Genomic DNA, 18151 nt, shown 5'->3' with positions numbered 1-18151 from the left:
GCTTCCAGCTCCTCCCCCCTATCTCTCTCTCCTCTCTGTCTCTCTCTGTCTCTCTCTCTCTCTCCTCTCTAAAATGAATAAATAAATAAAGAATAAAAAAAAAAGAATAAAAAATAAAAAAAAAAAATTTCTTAAAAAAAAAAAAAAAAAATATGTCACACAAGCAAGCGAGTTTTGCGACCCATTCCTCGTCACTGAAATGTGCTGCTAGCGGTGACTTTTTCTTCTGAGAGAAATCTCTGCAGTGGCTCTCGTAATTCAAACACTCTGGTCAGGGACCTCCCTCAGGATAACCATCTTATTTCTGTGTGTAAGAGAAGGTGTCTGTGCTCCACATTCATGTCCTCACAAAGCTGCTTGAACAGGCGCAAATGAAGGGCGTGTGCTTTGATGTGGTTAATAACTTTAGTTTTTTGGGGGTTTTTTTGTTTGTTTGTTTTTAGAGAATCAGAGAAAGGGATAGATAGGGACAGACAGACAGGGATGGAGAGAGATGAGAAGCATCAATCATCAGTTTTTCGCTGTGACACCTTAGTTGTTCATTGATTGCTTTCTCATATGTGCCTTGACCGCGGGCCTTCAGCAGACCGAGTAACTCCTTGCTGGAGCCAGCGACCTCGGGTCCAAACTGGTGAGCTTTTTGCTCAAGCCAGATGAGCCCGCGCTCAAGTTGGCGACCTTGGGGGTCTCGAACCTAGGTCCTTACACATTCCAGTCCAACGCTCTATCCACTGTGCCACCGCCTGGTCAGGCATGGTTAATAACTTTAACGACATCATTCAATACGCTGTTAAGTTCCGGTGGTATATTTGGGCTAGCCAGCATTTCCCTGTGAATGACACAATGCGTAGACTCGCATTCAGGTGCAACCTCCTTAATCCGAGTAAACCAGACATCCTTCCGGTCATGGCAGCAGCTCCATCAGTGCATATGCCAACACAAACAGACCATTTCAGTTTTCCTGATATATAGTCATCCAGCAATTTAAATAGTTCTGCGGCTGTGGTTTTGGTTGGCAATGATAGTGCACATAACATAACCTCATGCACATTCTCTTGATAAAGATAACGCATGTAAACAAGTAGCATTGCCTTGTCGTCAATATCTATAGATTCGTCAACCAGGAGAGCATACCATGGTGATTTATTAATTCTTTCCAACAATTGTGATTCAATGTCCTCTGCTATTTCCTCAATGTACCATGTGACAGTGGTAGCTGAAAGAGGCATCTGTGCTTTTTAACCTCAGCCTCTCCTAGAAGTTCACAACAAATGTCTTTAGTGGCTGGAAGGATCAATTCTTCACCAATGGTGAATGGCTTCATAGCCTTAGCAATATGATTAGCCACCAAGTATGATGCTCTCAGTGCACTCGCATTTATTGATGTAGTAGCCACCGGTAATTGTTTCTGTCCTTCTTTATTTTTTATTATTTTTATTTTTTCCCAAAGTTGGAAACGGGAGGCAGTTAGACAGACTCCCACATGCGCCTGACCGGGATCCACCCGGCATGCCCACCAGGGGGTGATGCTCTGCCCATCTGGGGCATCGCTCTGTTGCCACCAGAGCCATTCTAGCACCTGAGGCAGAGGCCACAGAGCCATCCTCAGCGCCTGGGCCAACTTTGCTCCAGTGGAGCCTTGGCTGCAGGAGGGGAAGAGAGAGACAGAGAGGAAGGAGAGGGGGAAGGGTGGAGAAGCAGATGGACGCTTCTCCTGTGTGCCCTGGCCAGAAATCGAACCCAGGACTCCTGCACACCAGGCCAACACTCTACCATTGAGCCAACCGGCCAGGGCCTCTGTCCTTCTTGTTCATGCTTTTTCTTTTGAAATACTCAGAAGGCTTGTCTTTTGAAGTAGGGTGGTTGGTCTCCAAGTGGCGAAGCAGTTTTGTAGGCTTCATTGCCTCATTACTTTACCTGTCGCCACATATTATGCAGAGCGGTCTTGGTGCGTGAGAATCACCAGTTGTGATAAATCCATACTCCAAGTAGGACTCCTGGTGTTGTCTGTTAAATGAAGCCTTCTTTTTCTTCGAGGTTCTTCTTCTGTCTCTTCACTGGCCCTTTTCCACTTCACAAAAAAACTTTTGATAGAATTTTGTTTTTCGCCCATTTTGCTAGTTTATGGGTTTAATTTTAGTGGCAATGTATCATGTGACCGAGATGGATGTAACAGAGGGAATCTGGTCATTTTAAAAAATAAAACATCGTTCAGACTTAAATATAAATATAACAAAAATAATGTAAGTTATTAAATCTTTCTCTGCGGACCAGTACCGGTCCTCGGCCCGGGGGTTGGGGACCACTAATTTATATTACTTGGTTTGACAATATAATGCTCAGACTTGACATTCTAAAATTCTCCATTTCTTTAATTTCTTGTTCAAATTAAAACAGAAAAAAACTCACTCCTGATGGAATGTCATATTAAAAATTAATAATTATTGATTATGCATAAAAACAAGTATAACATAAAAATTAAGGTTAAAATTTTCCTAACTGAAAAAAGTCACAGTACAAAAATCATATACAGTAAGAGACTGGAAGAAAATATAGGAAAAGTGCTGGTGAGGAGGTCCTAGCTGGGTAGCTCAGTGAGAGCATCATCTCAACATGGCAAGGCTGCAGGTTCAGTCCCCAGTCAGGGCACACACAGGCAACAAGCAGTGAAGGCATAAATGGGTGGAATGACAGATTAATGTTTCTCTTTCTCTATCACTCTCTGTCTAAAAATCAATTTAATTTTAAAAAATGTTTTTAAGTGTTGGTGAGGATGTGGAGAAACTGGAACCCTCAATTCTTCAGCAATGCACATGACAGAACTGACACCATGAAGTAAGATTCCTTTATTCTGCTAGAGACTTGAGCCTTTACTGCTTCCTCTCACCTTTCCCACCTCTTTCCTCAGGGGCTGGATGCTGCACTGATCTTCTGTTTTGTCCTCTTCCTCATCAAATAAGCTAAGAACAGTTTTGGTTGTACTTTTGGTTCCTTTGTCCAATTGGAATGACGAAGAAAATAAATCACAATGCTTGACTGCTTCCTGAGTAGACACAGTCAAAGGCCCTTCCTGAAAATGGAAATAATAAGGAAAAAAATAAGTGACACTTGGAAATACAAATTCTATTGGGGGTCTTCCAAGCTCCTCACTGACCCAGTAACTGCCACATTTACATGTTTCAGGGCACTACAGCTCTTCACATCTATGCCCAGGTTATAAAGCAGTGAGGCCAATTCTCGATTGGCTGCTCCAATGGGGAATCCTGTGCAGATGACTTATAGCCAAAGATAATTTTCCCAATCAGTTTAAACCCATGGGATTTCGTTCCTATGAAGAAGAGACGTCAGGTAAAATCCTGATGCACACATGTTACTCAAGAGCTATAAACTATGCCATAGAGATAACACAAATATTAATCTTTGAAAGTGGGTCATATTATTTCCTAATGTTTAACTAACACATAAGTCTCAAAAAGAAACCTAACTGGCCTGACCAGGCGGTGGCGCAGTGAATAGAGTGTCAGACTGGGATGCGGAGGACCCGGTTCGAGACCCTGAGGTCCCCAGCTTGAGCGTGGGCTCATTTGGTTTGAGCAAAGCTCTCCAGCTTGGACCCAAGGTCGCTGGCTCGAACAAGGGGTTATTCAGTCTGAAGGCCCACGGTCAAGGCACATATGAGAAAGCAATCAATGAACAACTAAGGTGTCACAACAAAAAACGGATTGATGCTTCTCATTTCTCTCTGTTCCTGTCTGTCTGTCCCTATCTATCCCTCTCTCTGACTCTCTGAAAAAAAAGAAAAAAAGTAAAAAAGAAAACTAACTGACATAATTGGACATCTAAATTGTAGAAGGCGCCTGACCTGTGGTGGCACAGTGGATAAAGCGTCGACCTGGAAATGCTGAGGTCGCTGGTTCGAAACCCTGGGCTTGCCTGGTCAAGGCACATATGGGAGTTGATGCTTCCAGCTCCTCCCCCTGTTCTCTCTCTCTCTCTCTCTCTCTCTCTCTCTCCCCTCTCTAATAAAAATGAATAAATAAAATCTAAAAAAGTAAATAAGTAAATTGTAGAAGGCTGCCTGACCAGGCGATGGCGCAATGGAGCATAGGCCTGGGATGTTGAAGACCCAACTTTGAAACCCCAAGGCCGCAGGCTTGAACATGAGCTCATCCAGTTTGAGTGCGGGGTCACTGGCTTGAGCATGGGATCATAAACATGATGCCATTGGTGCTGGCTTGAGCCCAAGGTCACTGGCTTGAGCAAGGGGTCACTGGCTCGGCTGGAGTGCCCTGGTCAAGATACATATGAGAAAGCAATCAACGAACAACGAAAGTGCCACAACTATGAGTTGATGCTTCTCATCTCTCTCCTTTCCTGTCTGTCTGTCCATCCCTAGCTGTTCCTTTCTCTCTCAAAAAAAATTGTAGCAGGCTTACATTGTATACAATTACAACAATCTCTAAAGTAATATTAAAATAAAGCATTTATTCTATTCATTCAAAAAGTACCACATTTCAAATAAGTTATCATTGGTTGTAAGAACTATTATTACTGTATGAACCACAGAAGAAAAATCAACTCCTAATTAAACATGCCACTGACTGTGAAGTGCACCCTAGTTTTAGAGTGGTTATACTGTGAAAAAATATGCTTCTTTAAAGAAATGTGTTATTTTAAAAGTGACTACAATGTGCAAGGTAACATGCTAAGTCCTACAGTTAAAATGGTGAATGAAACAATCCTGGCCCCGCTACTCAAGCAAGGGCAACAGAGTTCAAGTGTGGAGTGGGCTGACTAGAATAAGTCAGGCATGATGGGGCGAGGGCGAGGTGAGGAGGGGGTCCACAGGGGTGTTCAGGGAAACACTGGAGGAAGCCTGCGTGGCAGGGGAGATGCCACGGTGTCCTGAAGGACGCCTGCCAGGGACGCAGGTCACAGGTCCCTGGGGTGAGCCACCCCCGCAGGGGCGAGGCGAGGAGGGGGTTCGCGGGGGAAGTCAGGCATGATGGGATGCAGAAAAGGTCCACAGTGAAGTGACAGGAAGAGTGTTTCACACAGGGACTCAGACACAAGGGGTGTGTACCTCTGTAGCCCCACAGAGCCCCAAGAGGAACTTGAAATAAGACTGGAAAACCCACAAAAGGGTTTCAGAAGAGATAAAGCAAAGCTAAAATACTGTATTTTTTGCTCCATGAGACGCATGTTTTGCCCCCAAAAGTGGAGGGGGAAACGCTCATGTGTCTTATGGAGCAAAAAATACGGTATTTTATTAAATATTTTAACACACCATTTAGTTCAGAATATTTTTTTCTTATTTTCCTCCTTAAAACCCTAGGTGTGTCTTGTGGTCAGGTACATCTTATTAGAGCAAAAAATATGGTAATTAAAGGAAAAAATTTTGCAGAATGTGGATTCACTGAAAACTGCACATAACGTCAATGCAAGCTGATGAGGGTAAAAAACAAGAATTACAGTGAAACACATTCTCCCTTCACATAACTATGGGCTTTAAAACAAGGAAAATGCTACCCAAACTGCTGGTTTTAAACTTTACTAAAGATAAGCTGATTCTTCATCACTGTCATAAAGTTAATTTTCTTGATAGATTTACAAGTAAGTCATTTACCTTCCTTTACAATATTCTAAAATTTCTAAACAAATACTACTATCTGTTACATACTATGTGTAAAGGTGATTCTATTTCATAAATGGTAAAAATCACATGTACAGGTTGTTCAGGTACTTATAATGAGTATCTTTGACCTTGGTCTTATTTAATAATCATAATATTACAGATTTTGCAGTTCTACATTTCCAAAACCTTCAAAATTCATTAATTATTACTTACTTATCCAGGGTAGAAGTTACTAGTTATAATTCAGAGACCACTCAGCTCTCTTGACTCTTCCAACCCTAGAGCCACTAGACATCCTACTTGGGGAAGATGCAAGTACAGATGACTCAAGAGAGGGTGACAATACCCCGAGAGGCAGCAGAGGCCCCCAACCCAAGAAGACAGCACGCCCCCTAGTGCTGAACGTTCTAGCACAGCCATGCAACCCCACTTAAGAATGTAGTTAGGAAGAGTTAATCATTAACTGTTATGTGCCTGATCTGAGGAGCTATCAGGACAAGTTAACAATTTTTAGTATGTCTGAAAATATGAAGACTATTTCTAGACAAGAGAGACAACAACCTCTTCTAGAGTATTCTGGGACAGGAGGAGTCACCTAGGGCACATGGTAGGTGAGGCTGGGAAAGGTATGTCCTATTTGACTGTGATTACAGGTGGCACAGTAGGCTCAGCTAAGGTGCTGTAACAAGAGGATGATGACAGGTCAGTGATCTTTAAGAGAACTTGAACAGCCCAGGAGAGCAGCTGAAGGTGAGGAAGCCTGGCAGAGAGGCTACTGAAGAGATTGTTTCAACAGCCAAAGCTAGAGACAATAAAGTGGTAGGGATGGGAAGAAACATCCCTAACAAACATGTGAAACACAGTGATGATTACTACATCAGAGGTGAAATAATCACCCATACAGCTACAATGTGCAGTACTGTACAGTAATGATAAAAAGCAGTGACAAAGTCTGCAGGACAAAAAAGGTACATAAAAATGTACAACACATTGTTACTTAATTTTTTTCTTAATGTACATGCTTAGAAACAGCACTGACTGGCTAGTTGGCTCAGAGGTAGAGCATCAGCCCAGCGTGTGGAAGTCCCAGGTTCGATTCCCAACCAGGGCACACAGGAGAAGCATTCATCTGCTTCTCCAACCTTCTCCCTATCCTTCCCCTCTTTCTCTCTCTCTTTCTCTCTGTCTCTCTCTCTCTTCCTCTCCCACAGCCAAGACTCCATTGGAGCAAAGTTGGCCCAGGCACTGAGGATGGCTCCATGGCCTCCTCAGGTGCTAGAATGGCTCCAGCCGCAACAAAGCAACACCCCAGATGGGCAGAGCATCGCCCCTTGGTGGGCATGCTGGGTGGATCCCGGTTGGGTGCCTGTGGGAATCTGCCTCCCCACTTCTAACTTCGGGGGGGGGGGACATATATATATATATATATATATAATAAACAGGGCTGAAAAGATCGATAACACATCGTAATCTAATGATTATATCCAGGGAGAAGTATGGATTGGAGACTTTGAAGTCTCCATTTTAAAAACTTTTTTTAAAGAAAACAGCCATGTATTACTGTATAATTGAAAATAAACTTGAAATGAAAAGTATGTAAGAGCATGAAAAAAGAGCCAAGTATCGACCTGCAGGCTCCTTTACTGCTCTATCCTTCCCCTTCACTGTACCCCCACAAGGAACAATGGACCTAGGAATGCACAGGTACTGGGAATTTGGTTGCCTATTCTTGTGGTGGGAGAGTAGTGTCCTCTTCATCAAGCCTGGGTGGAGGAGCTGCCATTCTGGACTCTGACTGCTCCCACCTGGGAGGGTCTCATCTCTTCTTCCTTGTCTTGCATGTCTTCCTGCCTCTAACACATGCCAAAATGGAGTGGTCTGAGGCTGGGGCTGAGGCCTTGATGGCAGACTATAAGTAGGTTTGAGTCTTAGACTTTTAAGCTAACCCAACTCAGATAAAGACATTCTTCATGAGGTACAGGTTAAGAAGTTCTAAATTTCCCTTTGGGATTGGTAGCAATGGCCTGGTGGCAACAAAATATTGCTTGGCCTCACTTTTTGTTCAGTGTTTACGTGCTCACACGTAGCCACTCAGGGAACGTTGCAGAGGGATGAATGTCAGGCCGCGGAAAGGACTCCAGCATGCCAAGGTTCCCTGACCCACTATTATCAATAGTGTCACCTTCCTCTCATTTATAACACTCCTTGATGTAACTAACATCAAGGTGGGTTGAATTCTTTAACTTAGGTGACTTGTGGTAGTGATGCCACTTAGATGAAATCACTGGAGGAGTATTTAGATATAAGCCACCGACTGGCTATATTTTTTCTTATCATATACTTAAAAAAATATTTTTTAACTGTGGTAAGAAACACAATATAAAATTTACCATTTAAATCATTTCTAAGTGTATCATTTGGTAGTGTTAAAGATATTCACATTGTTATGCAATCAATCTTCAAAATTTTTTCATTTTGCAAAACCGAAACCCTGCACCCATTAAGCAATTCCCTATTTCCTCCATCCCTAGCCCTGGCAACCATCAGTCTAATCCTGTTTCTATGTATCTGACGACTCCAGGTACTCAGGTAAGTGGAATTACCTAGTACTTGTCTTTTCTTTTTGTGACTCTTAATCACTCAGTACAATATCATCAAGGTTTATACATGTTGTAGCATGTCAGAATTTCCTTCCTTTTTAATGATTGGCTATTAATATAAACCAAGACAAGAGTGTCAGTACTTAGAACATGCTCCTAAGAGAGAGAATTCCTGCCTTCACAACCTGGTCTAATGGGACAGAACTCCATGCAACTGGTGCTGAGCTGACACTACCCCAGCAGGACTGCAGCAGCCCCCAGCCTCCAAAGACCTGGACCTGACTGTGCATGCTGCACAACATGCAGGAATCCTACACTCCAGGCTTTGTGTGTGCATCTCAACCTTAACACACTGATAATCAGAAGACCTCCTTTTACAGCTACACAGATAAGTTTTTCCATCAGACTGAGCCTCCAAATTCAGGTGTTGAGAACTGACTCAAGGATGCAACTCTATGTATTATCATCACCACCTCAAGGATATTTCCAGAACCTAAGAGGTGAAGAATACCATTGTTGCCGGAGGAGCAGGTATGGGAGGAGAGCCAAACAGAGAGCTTCCACTGTCAGCGTCGTCTTCAAAGAGGAGTGACACTCTCTGGGTCTTCTTTTGACTATACATACAAACAAAGGCAAACGTAAGTTAAAAGAAAAATACAATAACTTTTCTAGGTCATACCTAGAAACCCACCTATCATTGAAATACTTGAGCCACCACCGACCTTACACAGCTGAAAGCATACAAGAAAGCCCTTAGAAGCAGGTACAGTGTGTACATCACCAGCCTATGCCCCTCATCCTTCTATAAGAGTCGAGGGCCTTCCCTGCCATGCCCCTTTTCACTTACTTCTCCCTCAGTGTAAGTGTACTGCCTGTTGGCTTTGCCAAGTCACACAACACTCTTAGTACACACCAATGCAGCATTCCCTCTCACCACTCCTATGGCATAGGGAAAGCCAGAGAGCAGGGTGCTCGGGGGGGGGGGAGTTGTCAACAGATCACAGGGCCAGGGCAGGCTTTGGGCTGTGACCTGTGGCCTGGTGCCCCTTGGCCACTCAATCCTGTCTTTCCAAGCACCTTTCTGCCTTTCCAAACCTTCCCCCTTCAAACTGAAAACTTATCCCATTCCATCCCCACTGTTTCACTGTTCACATCCCTGTTTACGCATCTCCTACGCCATGCTGGGCAACCAGACTGGAAATCCAGCCACAGCTCTCCTTGTCACCTCCCTCTAGCCATATCCACCCATCTCCTAACCACAGGCTCTGCCCTGGCCCCTACAGAGAAGGCAGGCTATAAAGGTCTGCCAGAACAAATGCTGATGAGAACCTTTTAAGGAAAAGAAAAAAATAAAAGTGAGGGCTTAACACTGGACATGGGGAGTCCAGAGCAAACATGTTCTAACTAGTCAAGGGTCATGTTCTAGTTTTCACTGTGTGATAAGCAATCATCCAACTAGCACACTAGAGAATTACCAGATAAAAAAAAAAATTCAAATTTAGCTAGATAAAAATAATACTAGTAAGCCATTTCACTAAATCACTCACCATATCCATCTACTTACATTAGAACATAATCAGCATATACTCCAGTAACTACATGTATCACAGTCTTTTTTATAAGTTTAAGTATTAAGGTACAATCTGTGTAGTTTATGCTTGAGTTTATCATTAGTGTCTGCCTATATATCACAACTAACTAAATAGGGAGTGCACTTCCACTGGACACATACACCAAAGGACAGTGAAAAATTAAAGTCTACATCTGGAAGAAGTTATAAAAACAAACAGCAATTCATGACAGGGCAAGGTATACCTACTACGCCTTTAATGATATAAAGCAATATATATTCACACAAATTAGAAACAAAATGTTTAACTACAAGGCAATAAATGACCACAAAGTATTTTTAAAAATTAACTATGTCTAAATAAAAAATAAAATTAAAAAAAAAAAAAAAAAGGCCTGACCTGTGGTGGCGCAGTGGATAAAGCGTCAACCTGGAAATGCTGAGGTCGCCGGTTTGAAACCCCGGGCTTGCCTGGTCAAGGCACATATGTGGAGTTGATGCTTCCTGCTCCTCCCCCCTTCTCTATCTCTCCCTCTCTCTCTCTAATAAAAATGAATAAATAAAATCTAAAAAAGTAAATAAAAAAAAATTAACTATGTCTGATGCCTAAAAAAAATACCAGAAATCTCATTAAGTAGCTCCAGGAGAAAAATCTCATGCACAATAATCTGAACGAGTAATTTCTTATTTTTTTTAAATTTATTGTGTTTACATAGATTCTAATGTCACCCATGTTCCCCAGTACATCCCCCGTCTCCCTCCCTGTACCGCCCTCCCTCCTTCCCTCCAGGATTTGCTTTTCTGCTCTCGTACCATCCTATCAGCCTATCATCCCCTTTCCTGCTGCCCGCTTTCCTTCTGGATCCTTTCATCCCGCTTCTGTCTCTATTTCGCTCCTCAATTCATATTGTTCCTCGGATTCCTCATGAGTGAGATCATATGATATTTTTCTTCCTCTGCGTGGCTTATTTCATTTAACATAATAGTTTCCAATTCCATCCATGTGTCGCAAAAAATATTTCCTTCCTTTTCATGGCCCCATAGTATTGCACTGTATATATGTATCAGGGTTTTTTAATCCACTTGTCCACTGGCGGACTCCTGGCCTGTTTCCAGATCTTGGGTATTGTGAACAATGCTGCGATAAACATGGGGGTGCATTTCTCCTTTTCAAATTGTGCTATGGTATTCTTGGGTATATTTCTAAAAGTGGGATGGCTGGGTCAAAAGGCAGTTCGATTTTTAATTTTTTGAGGAATCTCCATACCGTTTTCCACAGTGGCTGCACCAGTCTGCATTCCCACCAGCACTGCAGGAGGGTTCCCTTTTCTCCATGTCCTCGTCAGAACTTATTCGGTGTTGTTCTGTTGATGAGCGCCATTCTGACTGGTGTGAGGTACTATCTTATTGTGGTTTTAATTTGCATTTCTCTAATGATTAGTGATGTTGAGCATTTTTTCATATGCCTATTGGTCATCTGTATGTCCTCTTTGGAGATGTGTCTATTCATCTCTTTTGCCCATTTTTTGATTGGACTATTTTCCTGGTGTTGAGTTTTACAAGTTCTTTATAAATTTTGGTTATTAACCCCTTTTATCGGACGTACTGTCAAATATATTCTCCCATTGTGTACTTTACCTTTTTATTTTGTTAATATTGTCTTTAGCTGTGCAAAAGCTTTTTAGTTTCATAGTCCTGTTTGTTTATCCTGTCCTTTATTTCCCTTGGCGTGGAAATAAATCTGCAAATATATTGCTGTGAGAAAGGTCGGAGAGCTTACTGCCTATGTTTTCTTCTAAGATGCTTATGGTATCATGACTTACATTTAAGTCTTTTATCCATTTTGAGTTTATTTTTGTGAATGGTGTCAGTTGGTCTAGTTTCATTTTATTGCAGGTAGCTGACCAATTTTACCAACACCATTTGGTAAAGAGACTGTCTTAACTCCATTGTATGCTATCACCACCCTTGTCAAATACCAATTGTTTATAAAGGTGTGGGTTTATTTCTGGGTTCTCTGTTCTGTTCCATTGATCTATATGCCTATTCTTATGCCAGTACCAAGCTGTTTTGAGTACAATGGCCTTGTAGTATAACTTGATGTCCAGAAGTGTGATACCACCCACTTTATTCTTTTTCAAGATTGCTGAGGCTATTCGCGTTATTTTTTAGTTCCATATGAATTTTTGGAATATTGTTTCTATATCTTTGAAGTATGTCCTTGGTATTTTAATAGGAATTGCATTGAATTTATAAATTGCTTTGGGTAATATGGACATTTTAATGGTGTTTATTCTTCCTAGCCATTAACACGGTATATGCTTCCACTTATTTGTGTCATCCTTGATTTCTTTTATCAATGCTTTATAATTTTCAGACTACAAGTCTTTAACCTCCTTGGTTAAATTTACTCCTAGGTATCTTATTTGTTGCAATAGTGAAGGGGACTGTTTTCTTGATTTCTCTTTGCAACAGATCATTGTTGGTGTATAAAAATGCCTCTGTGCCTGACCAGACGGTTGTGCACTGGATAGAGCATCGGACTGGGGTGCAGAGGACCCAGGTTGAGACCCCAAGATCACCAGCTTGAGCGTAGGGTCATCTGGTCACTGGTTCGAGCAAGGGGTTACTCAGTCTGCTGAAGGCCCCCAGTCGAGGCACATATGAGAAAAGCGATCAATGAACAACTAAGGTGTAGCAATGAAAAACTGATGATTGATGCTTCTCATCTCTCTCCGTTCCTGTCTGTCCCTATCTCTCTGACTCTCTCTGTCTCTGCTAAAAAAAAAAAAAAAATGCGACTGATTTCTGAGTATTCATTTTATATCCTGCCACCTTGCTGAATTCATTTATCAGGTCCAGTAGTTTTTTGACTGCGACTTTAGGGTTTTCTATGTCATATCATCAGCAAATAATGATAGTTTTACTTCTCTTCCAATTTGGATGCCTTTTATTTCTTCCTCTTGTCTCATTGCTGTGGCTAGGACTTCCAGAACTATACTGAATAAGAGTGGTGAAAGGGGGCACCCCTGCCTTGTTCTTGATCTTAATCTTAAGGTGATTGCTTTTAACCTTTGCCCACTGAGTATGATGTTGGCTGTGGCCTGTTATAGATGACCTTTATCATGTTGAGGTATATTCCATGTATTGCCACTATGCTGAGAGTTGATCATAAATGGGTGCTGGATTTTATCAAATGCTTCTTCTGCATCTATTGATAATGTGGTTTTTGTCCTTCTTTTTGTTTATGTGATGAATCATATTAATTTGCGAATACTGTGCAAGTATTGACTCCTCAAAATAAATCCCACTTGATCATGGTGTATGATTTTTTTCATGTATTGCTGGATCCAGTTTGTTAATATTTTGTTGAGAATTTTAACATCTGAATTCATCAGGGATATTGGCCTATACTTTTCTTTCTTTGTGTAGTCTTTGCCTGGTTTTGGAATCAGAATTATGGTCACCTCGTAAAAGGAGCTTGGAAGTCTTCCCTCCTCTTGAATTTTTTGAAATAACTTGAGAAGGATAGGAGTTAGTAGTTCTTCGAATGTTTTGTAGAATTCGCCTGTGAAGCCATCTGGCCCAGGGCTTTTGTTTGTTGGGAGTTTATTGATAACTGTTTCCATCTCATTTGCAGTAATTGGTCTATTTAGGTTTTCTAATTCTTCCAGATTTTTGAAAGATTACATTTTTCAAGAAATTTGTCAATTTCACCTAGGTCGTCTAATTTTTGGCATTTAGTTCTTCATAGTATTATCTTACAATACTTCGTATTTCTACTGTGTCCGTTGTTACTTCTCCACCATCATTTCTAATTTTATTTATTTGAGTCCTTTCTCTTTTTTTTCTTGGTGAGTCTGACTAAGGGTTCATTGATCTTATTTACTTTTTCAAAGAACCAGCTCTTGGTTTCACTGATCCTCTATTGTTTCTTTAGTCTCTGTATCATTTATTTCTGCTCTGATCTTTATTATTTCCTACCTTCTACTTCCTCTAGGCTTTACTTACTGTTCTTTTTCTAGTTCTTTGAGTTGCAGGATTAAGTTGGTTTTTTGCTTTTTCTAGCTTCTTAAGGTATGCCTATTATGCTATAAACTTCCCTCTCAGGACTGCTTTTACTATGTCCCACAGATTTTGAGTTGTTGTATGCTCATTTTAATTTGTTTCAAGAAAATTTTTTATTTCTTCCTTGCTCTCATTGTTGACCCAGTCATTGTTTAGTAACATGCTGTTTAGTTTCCAAGTGTTTCAGTGTTTATCAGTTTTCCTATTGTAGTTGATTTCTAGTTTCATGCCATTGTTGTCAGAGAAGATGCTTGATATGGTTTCAATCTTCTTAAATTTGTTGATACTCGTTTTATGCCCTAATATGTGTTCTATCCTAGAGAATGTACCATGAGCACTTGAAAAGAATGTATATTCTGCTGCTTTAGGATGAAAGGTTCTGAAGATATTTATTAAATCCAGTTGATCTAGTATATCCCTTAATTCTGTTCTTTGTTAATTTTCTTTCTTGAGGCTCTATCCACAGATGTTAGTGAGGTACTGAAATCTCCTACTATTATAGTAGTACTGTTGATCTCCACCTGTATGTCCATCAAAATCTGCTTTATATATTTAGGTACTCCTATATTAGGTGCATATATATTTATAATGGTTATCTCTCCCTGTTGGATTGCTCCCTTTATCATTATGTACTGACCTGCTTTATCCCTTACTATAGTCTTTGTTTTAAAGTCTATTTTGTCAGAATAAGTATTGCTACCTCAGCTTTTTTTTTTTTCATTTCCATTCACATGAAATATTTCTTTCCATCCTTTTACTTTCAGTCTATGTGTACCTTTTGTTTTGAGGTACGTCTCCTGTAGACAGCATGTGTACAGGTCCTGTTTTCTTATCCATTCAGCTACCCTATGTCTTCTGATTGGAGCATTTAATCCAGTTACATTTAATATTATTATTGATATGTAGTTGTTTTTTGCCATTTTATTCTTTAAAGTTATATTCTCTTTTACTATATTCTTTTCCCCTTTGTTCTGTTAACAACAGGCCCCTTTACATTTTTTTGCAGCATTGGTTTGGTTATAATGAATTCCTTGAGGTTCCCTCCCCCCTCTGGGAAGCTTTTTACTTCTCCTTCAATTTTAAACGATAGCCTTGCTGGATAAAGAAGTCTTAGTTGTAGCTCTTGTTCTGCATTACTTTGGATATGTCCTGCCATTCCCTTCTGGCCTCAAGTGTTTCTGTTGAGAAGTCGGATGTCATTCTTATAGGGGTTCCTTTGTAGGTGATAGCCTTTTTTTCTCTAGCAGCTTTTAATATTTGCTCTTTATCTCTTAGCTTTGGTATTTTAATTATGATGTGTCTTGGTGTAGAGTTTTTTTGGTTTCTCTTTAATGGAATTCTCTGTGCTTCTTAAACTTGTGTGATTTTTTTCCTGTATCAATTTAGGAAAGTTTTCAGCTATGATTTCATTGAACACGGTCTCTAACCCTTGTTCTTTTTCTTCTTCTTTAGGAATCCCTATGATGTGAATGTTGTTTCTCTTAAGGTTGTCACAGAGCTCTCTTAAGAGTTTCCTCAGAGTTTTTCAGTCTCTTTCCTTTTGCTGCTCCACTTCCATGCTTTCATTTATCTTGTCCTCTAGTCGCTGATTTGATCCTCTGCTTCATCCAGCCTGCTTTTAATTCCTTCCAGTGTACTCTTCATTGCTGATATTGTGTTTGTCATTTGTCAGGTTCTTCTTTATGATTTCCATGTCCATTTTGATGCTTTCAATTTCTTTACTGAAGTGTTCATTAAGTCCATCCATTGTAGCCTTGAGATACTTAAGCATCCTAAAAATCATTATTTTATACTCTGCATCCGGTAATTTGATTACTTCTGATTCGTCCAAGACTTTTATCAGAGGATTTATCTTATTGATGCGTATGATTTATGCTTCTCTGCCTACCCATTATTCTCTATGACTGTAGGCTTCTTCCAGCTGTGATCTCCTTACCTAGTAGAGCCTCTATGAAGTCTTGATTTGTTTGTTTTCCTCTCAGTTTTCTTAACTCAGTGGTAGTCTTGTTTGCTGATCTCCGCAGGGGTTTATTTGGGGCTGTATCCAGGAATGTGGTGGGTGTAACCTGAGACTCTGAAGGCCCGATCTGCACCAGCTTCTCTCCTGGGCGGGGTGCTTTCTCGTTTCAGTAGGGGGAGTTGTATCTCAGATCTCCATGGACACCTGAGTTACTTTCCCTCCTCCCCACTTTCTGTGTTCAGCAGTGTCTTGTTGCTCTAATTGTAACTGGAGAGCTTTCTGGAGGTGGGTCACCTGGAACAACTTTAGGCTTGTGCTTTGTAGACGGTTCAACCCCTCCCCTAGCTATGGTCGTCTCCACACTGGATGAGTCAGCTTCTCAGGTCATCCCATGCATTCCTCTGCCCATCACTGTCTCTCTCTCTCTACCTACTTACCTTTTGGAAGATAAGCCAGCCCTCTCATCTCATCTCATTCCCAGATCCCCAGGGAAGTGGCTGTGAGTGATATTCTCTGCTCTTCTCCTTGTAATGAGAACCCTTCTGGGCTCTCAGTCTCACCCCTCCTTTGTTCCTGGAAGCAGGGGAGACCCACCATGGCTCAGAGCTCTCTACCAGGCTCAGTGTGGCTTCTTCTTTGCTCCTTAGTTTTTGAGACCAAAGTTGGTTTTTCACGCTGATTGTTTCTAAATTAATTTGTAATCCAGTTTGGTGGTGTGAGCTGGGAGTCTGCATCTGCCTACTCCGTTGCCATCTTGGTTCTCTACACACTGACTTTTATTGACTTGAACAAGTAATTTCCTAACAAACACACAAATAAAAAACTCAACCTACAAAAAACACTTGATGACAGTTTGTGAAAGTAAGCTGGGGAAAGCTAGTTATTTCTTTTCTGGACACAGATAGCTACAACAGAAAAGATGGCCCTTAACTTTGGCCTTACTCCATTCTCTCAGCAACCAATGAAGCTCTGTCCTCAGAAGAAAAATATGCTGCTCAGTAAGCTAGAAATTTTCTCATTATAAATAATAGGCTAAGCATTTTGATTTATTTAAATTAAAAAGTACAGGTATCACCTCTGGCCGAATGGCTCTGTTGGTTGGAGCATGTCCTGAAGCAAAGAGGTTACCGACTGGACCCCCAATCAGGGCACATACATGAACAGATCAGTGTTCCTGTCTCTTTCTCTCTGTCTCTCTCTCTCCCCACCTCTTCAGCTCTAAAATAAATTTTAAAAAATTTTAAATAAATACAAAGTATAGATATCAGAAAACATTATGATGGCCATAGTGTTTACCACGAAAACCAGGACATTTCTGAGACTGAAAGGGAAATTATTAATAATTATACTGCAACGAGGGGCACAAGCCAGGGTTGTCCAGGAAAACCAGGACATTCAAATACCCTTCTTACAAGGCAATATTTTACAACTTCATTTGGGTTATAGATCTTTTTTCTTTTAGTGGTTTGAAAATAAAATTTTCATACCTTAAAATTAACCTTTTTATAGGGCAAAATCACTGGTTTTTAGTACATTCAGAGTTGTGCAACTATCACCATAATCTAAGTTCACAATATTTCCATCCACCCAAAATGAAAGTCTGTACCTGGTAATGGCCACTCCCGATTCTCCTTCTCCCTTGATGCCAGACAAACACTAACCTATTTTCTGTCTTTATGGATTTATCCATTATAAACATTTTATGCAAATGGAATCATACATGTGGTCTTCTGTGACCAGCTTCTTTTTTTAGATATATATTTTATTGATTTTAGAGACAGGAATGGGGGGGGGGAGAGAGAATGAGAGAAAGAGATAGGACATCAATCTGTTCCTGTATGTGTCCTACCTGGGGATTGAACCAGCAATCACTGTGCTTCAGGAAAATGCTCTTACCAATAGAGTTATACAGTCAAGGAGTAACTAGCTTCTTTCAATTAACACAATATTTTCAAAGGTCATTTATCCATGTTTATAGCATGAATTAGTTCTTTATTCCTAATATATTTCATTTATCCTTTCAAGCAGTTGAAAGACATTAGGGTTATTTCCAACTAGCATTAAAAAAGTCATGTACAAGTTTTTGAGTGGACATGTTTCCATTTCTTTTTTTTTTTATTACATGGGAGGTGGAGGTGGGGAGGCAGAGAGACAGACTCCTGCTAGTGTCCCAACCGGGATCCACCCGGTAAGCTCCCAATGGGGTGATGCTCTGCCCATCTGGGGCTTGCTCTGTTGCTTGGCAACTGAGCTATTTTAGCGTTTGAGGTGAGGCCATGGAGCCATCTTTAGGGCCCAGGGCCAACTTGTTCAAGCCA

General features: G+C 40.8%; 1 protein-coding gene across 1 annotated transcript in view; it reads right to left on the bottom strand.

The window, feature by feature from the left end:
• The window catches only part of WASHC2A (WASH complex subunit 2A), a 69096-nt gene that overhangs the window by 11572 nt on the left and 39373 nt on the right, over positions 1-18151 (bottom strand). The window contains 2 exon segments of the mRNA XM_066244207.1: positions 2888-3070; positions 8747-8849. Coding sequence (XP_066100304.1) covers positions 2888-3070; positions 8747-8849 — 286 coding nt within the window.

The sequence above is a fragment of the Saccopteryx bilineata genome, chromosome 9, assembly GCF_036850765.1.
Source record: "Saccopteryx bilineata isolate mSacBil1 chromosome 9, mSacBil1_pri_phased_curated, whole genome shotgun sequence".
NCBI lineage: Eukaryota > Metazoa > Chordata > Mammalia > Chiroptera > Emballonuridae > Saccopteryx > Saccopteryx bilineata.
The sequence above is the reverse complement of the archived record's forward strand: the minus strand, read 5'-3'. Positions and strand labels throughout refer to the sequence as shown.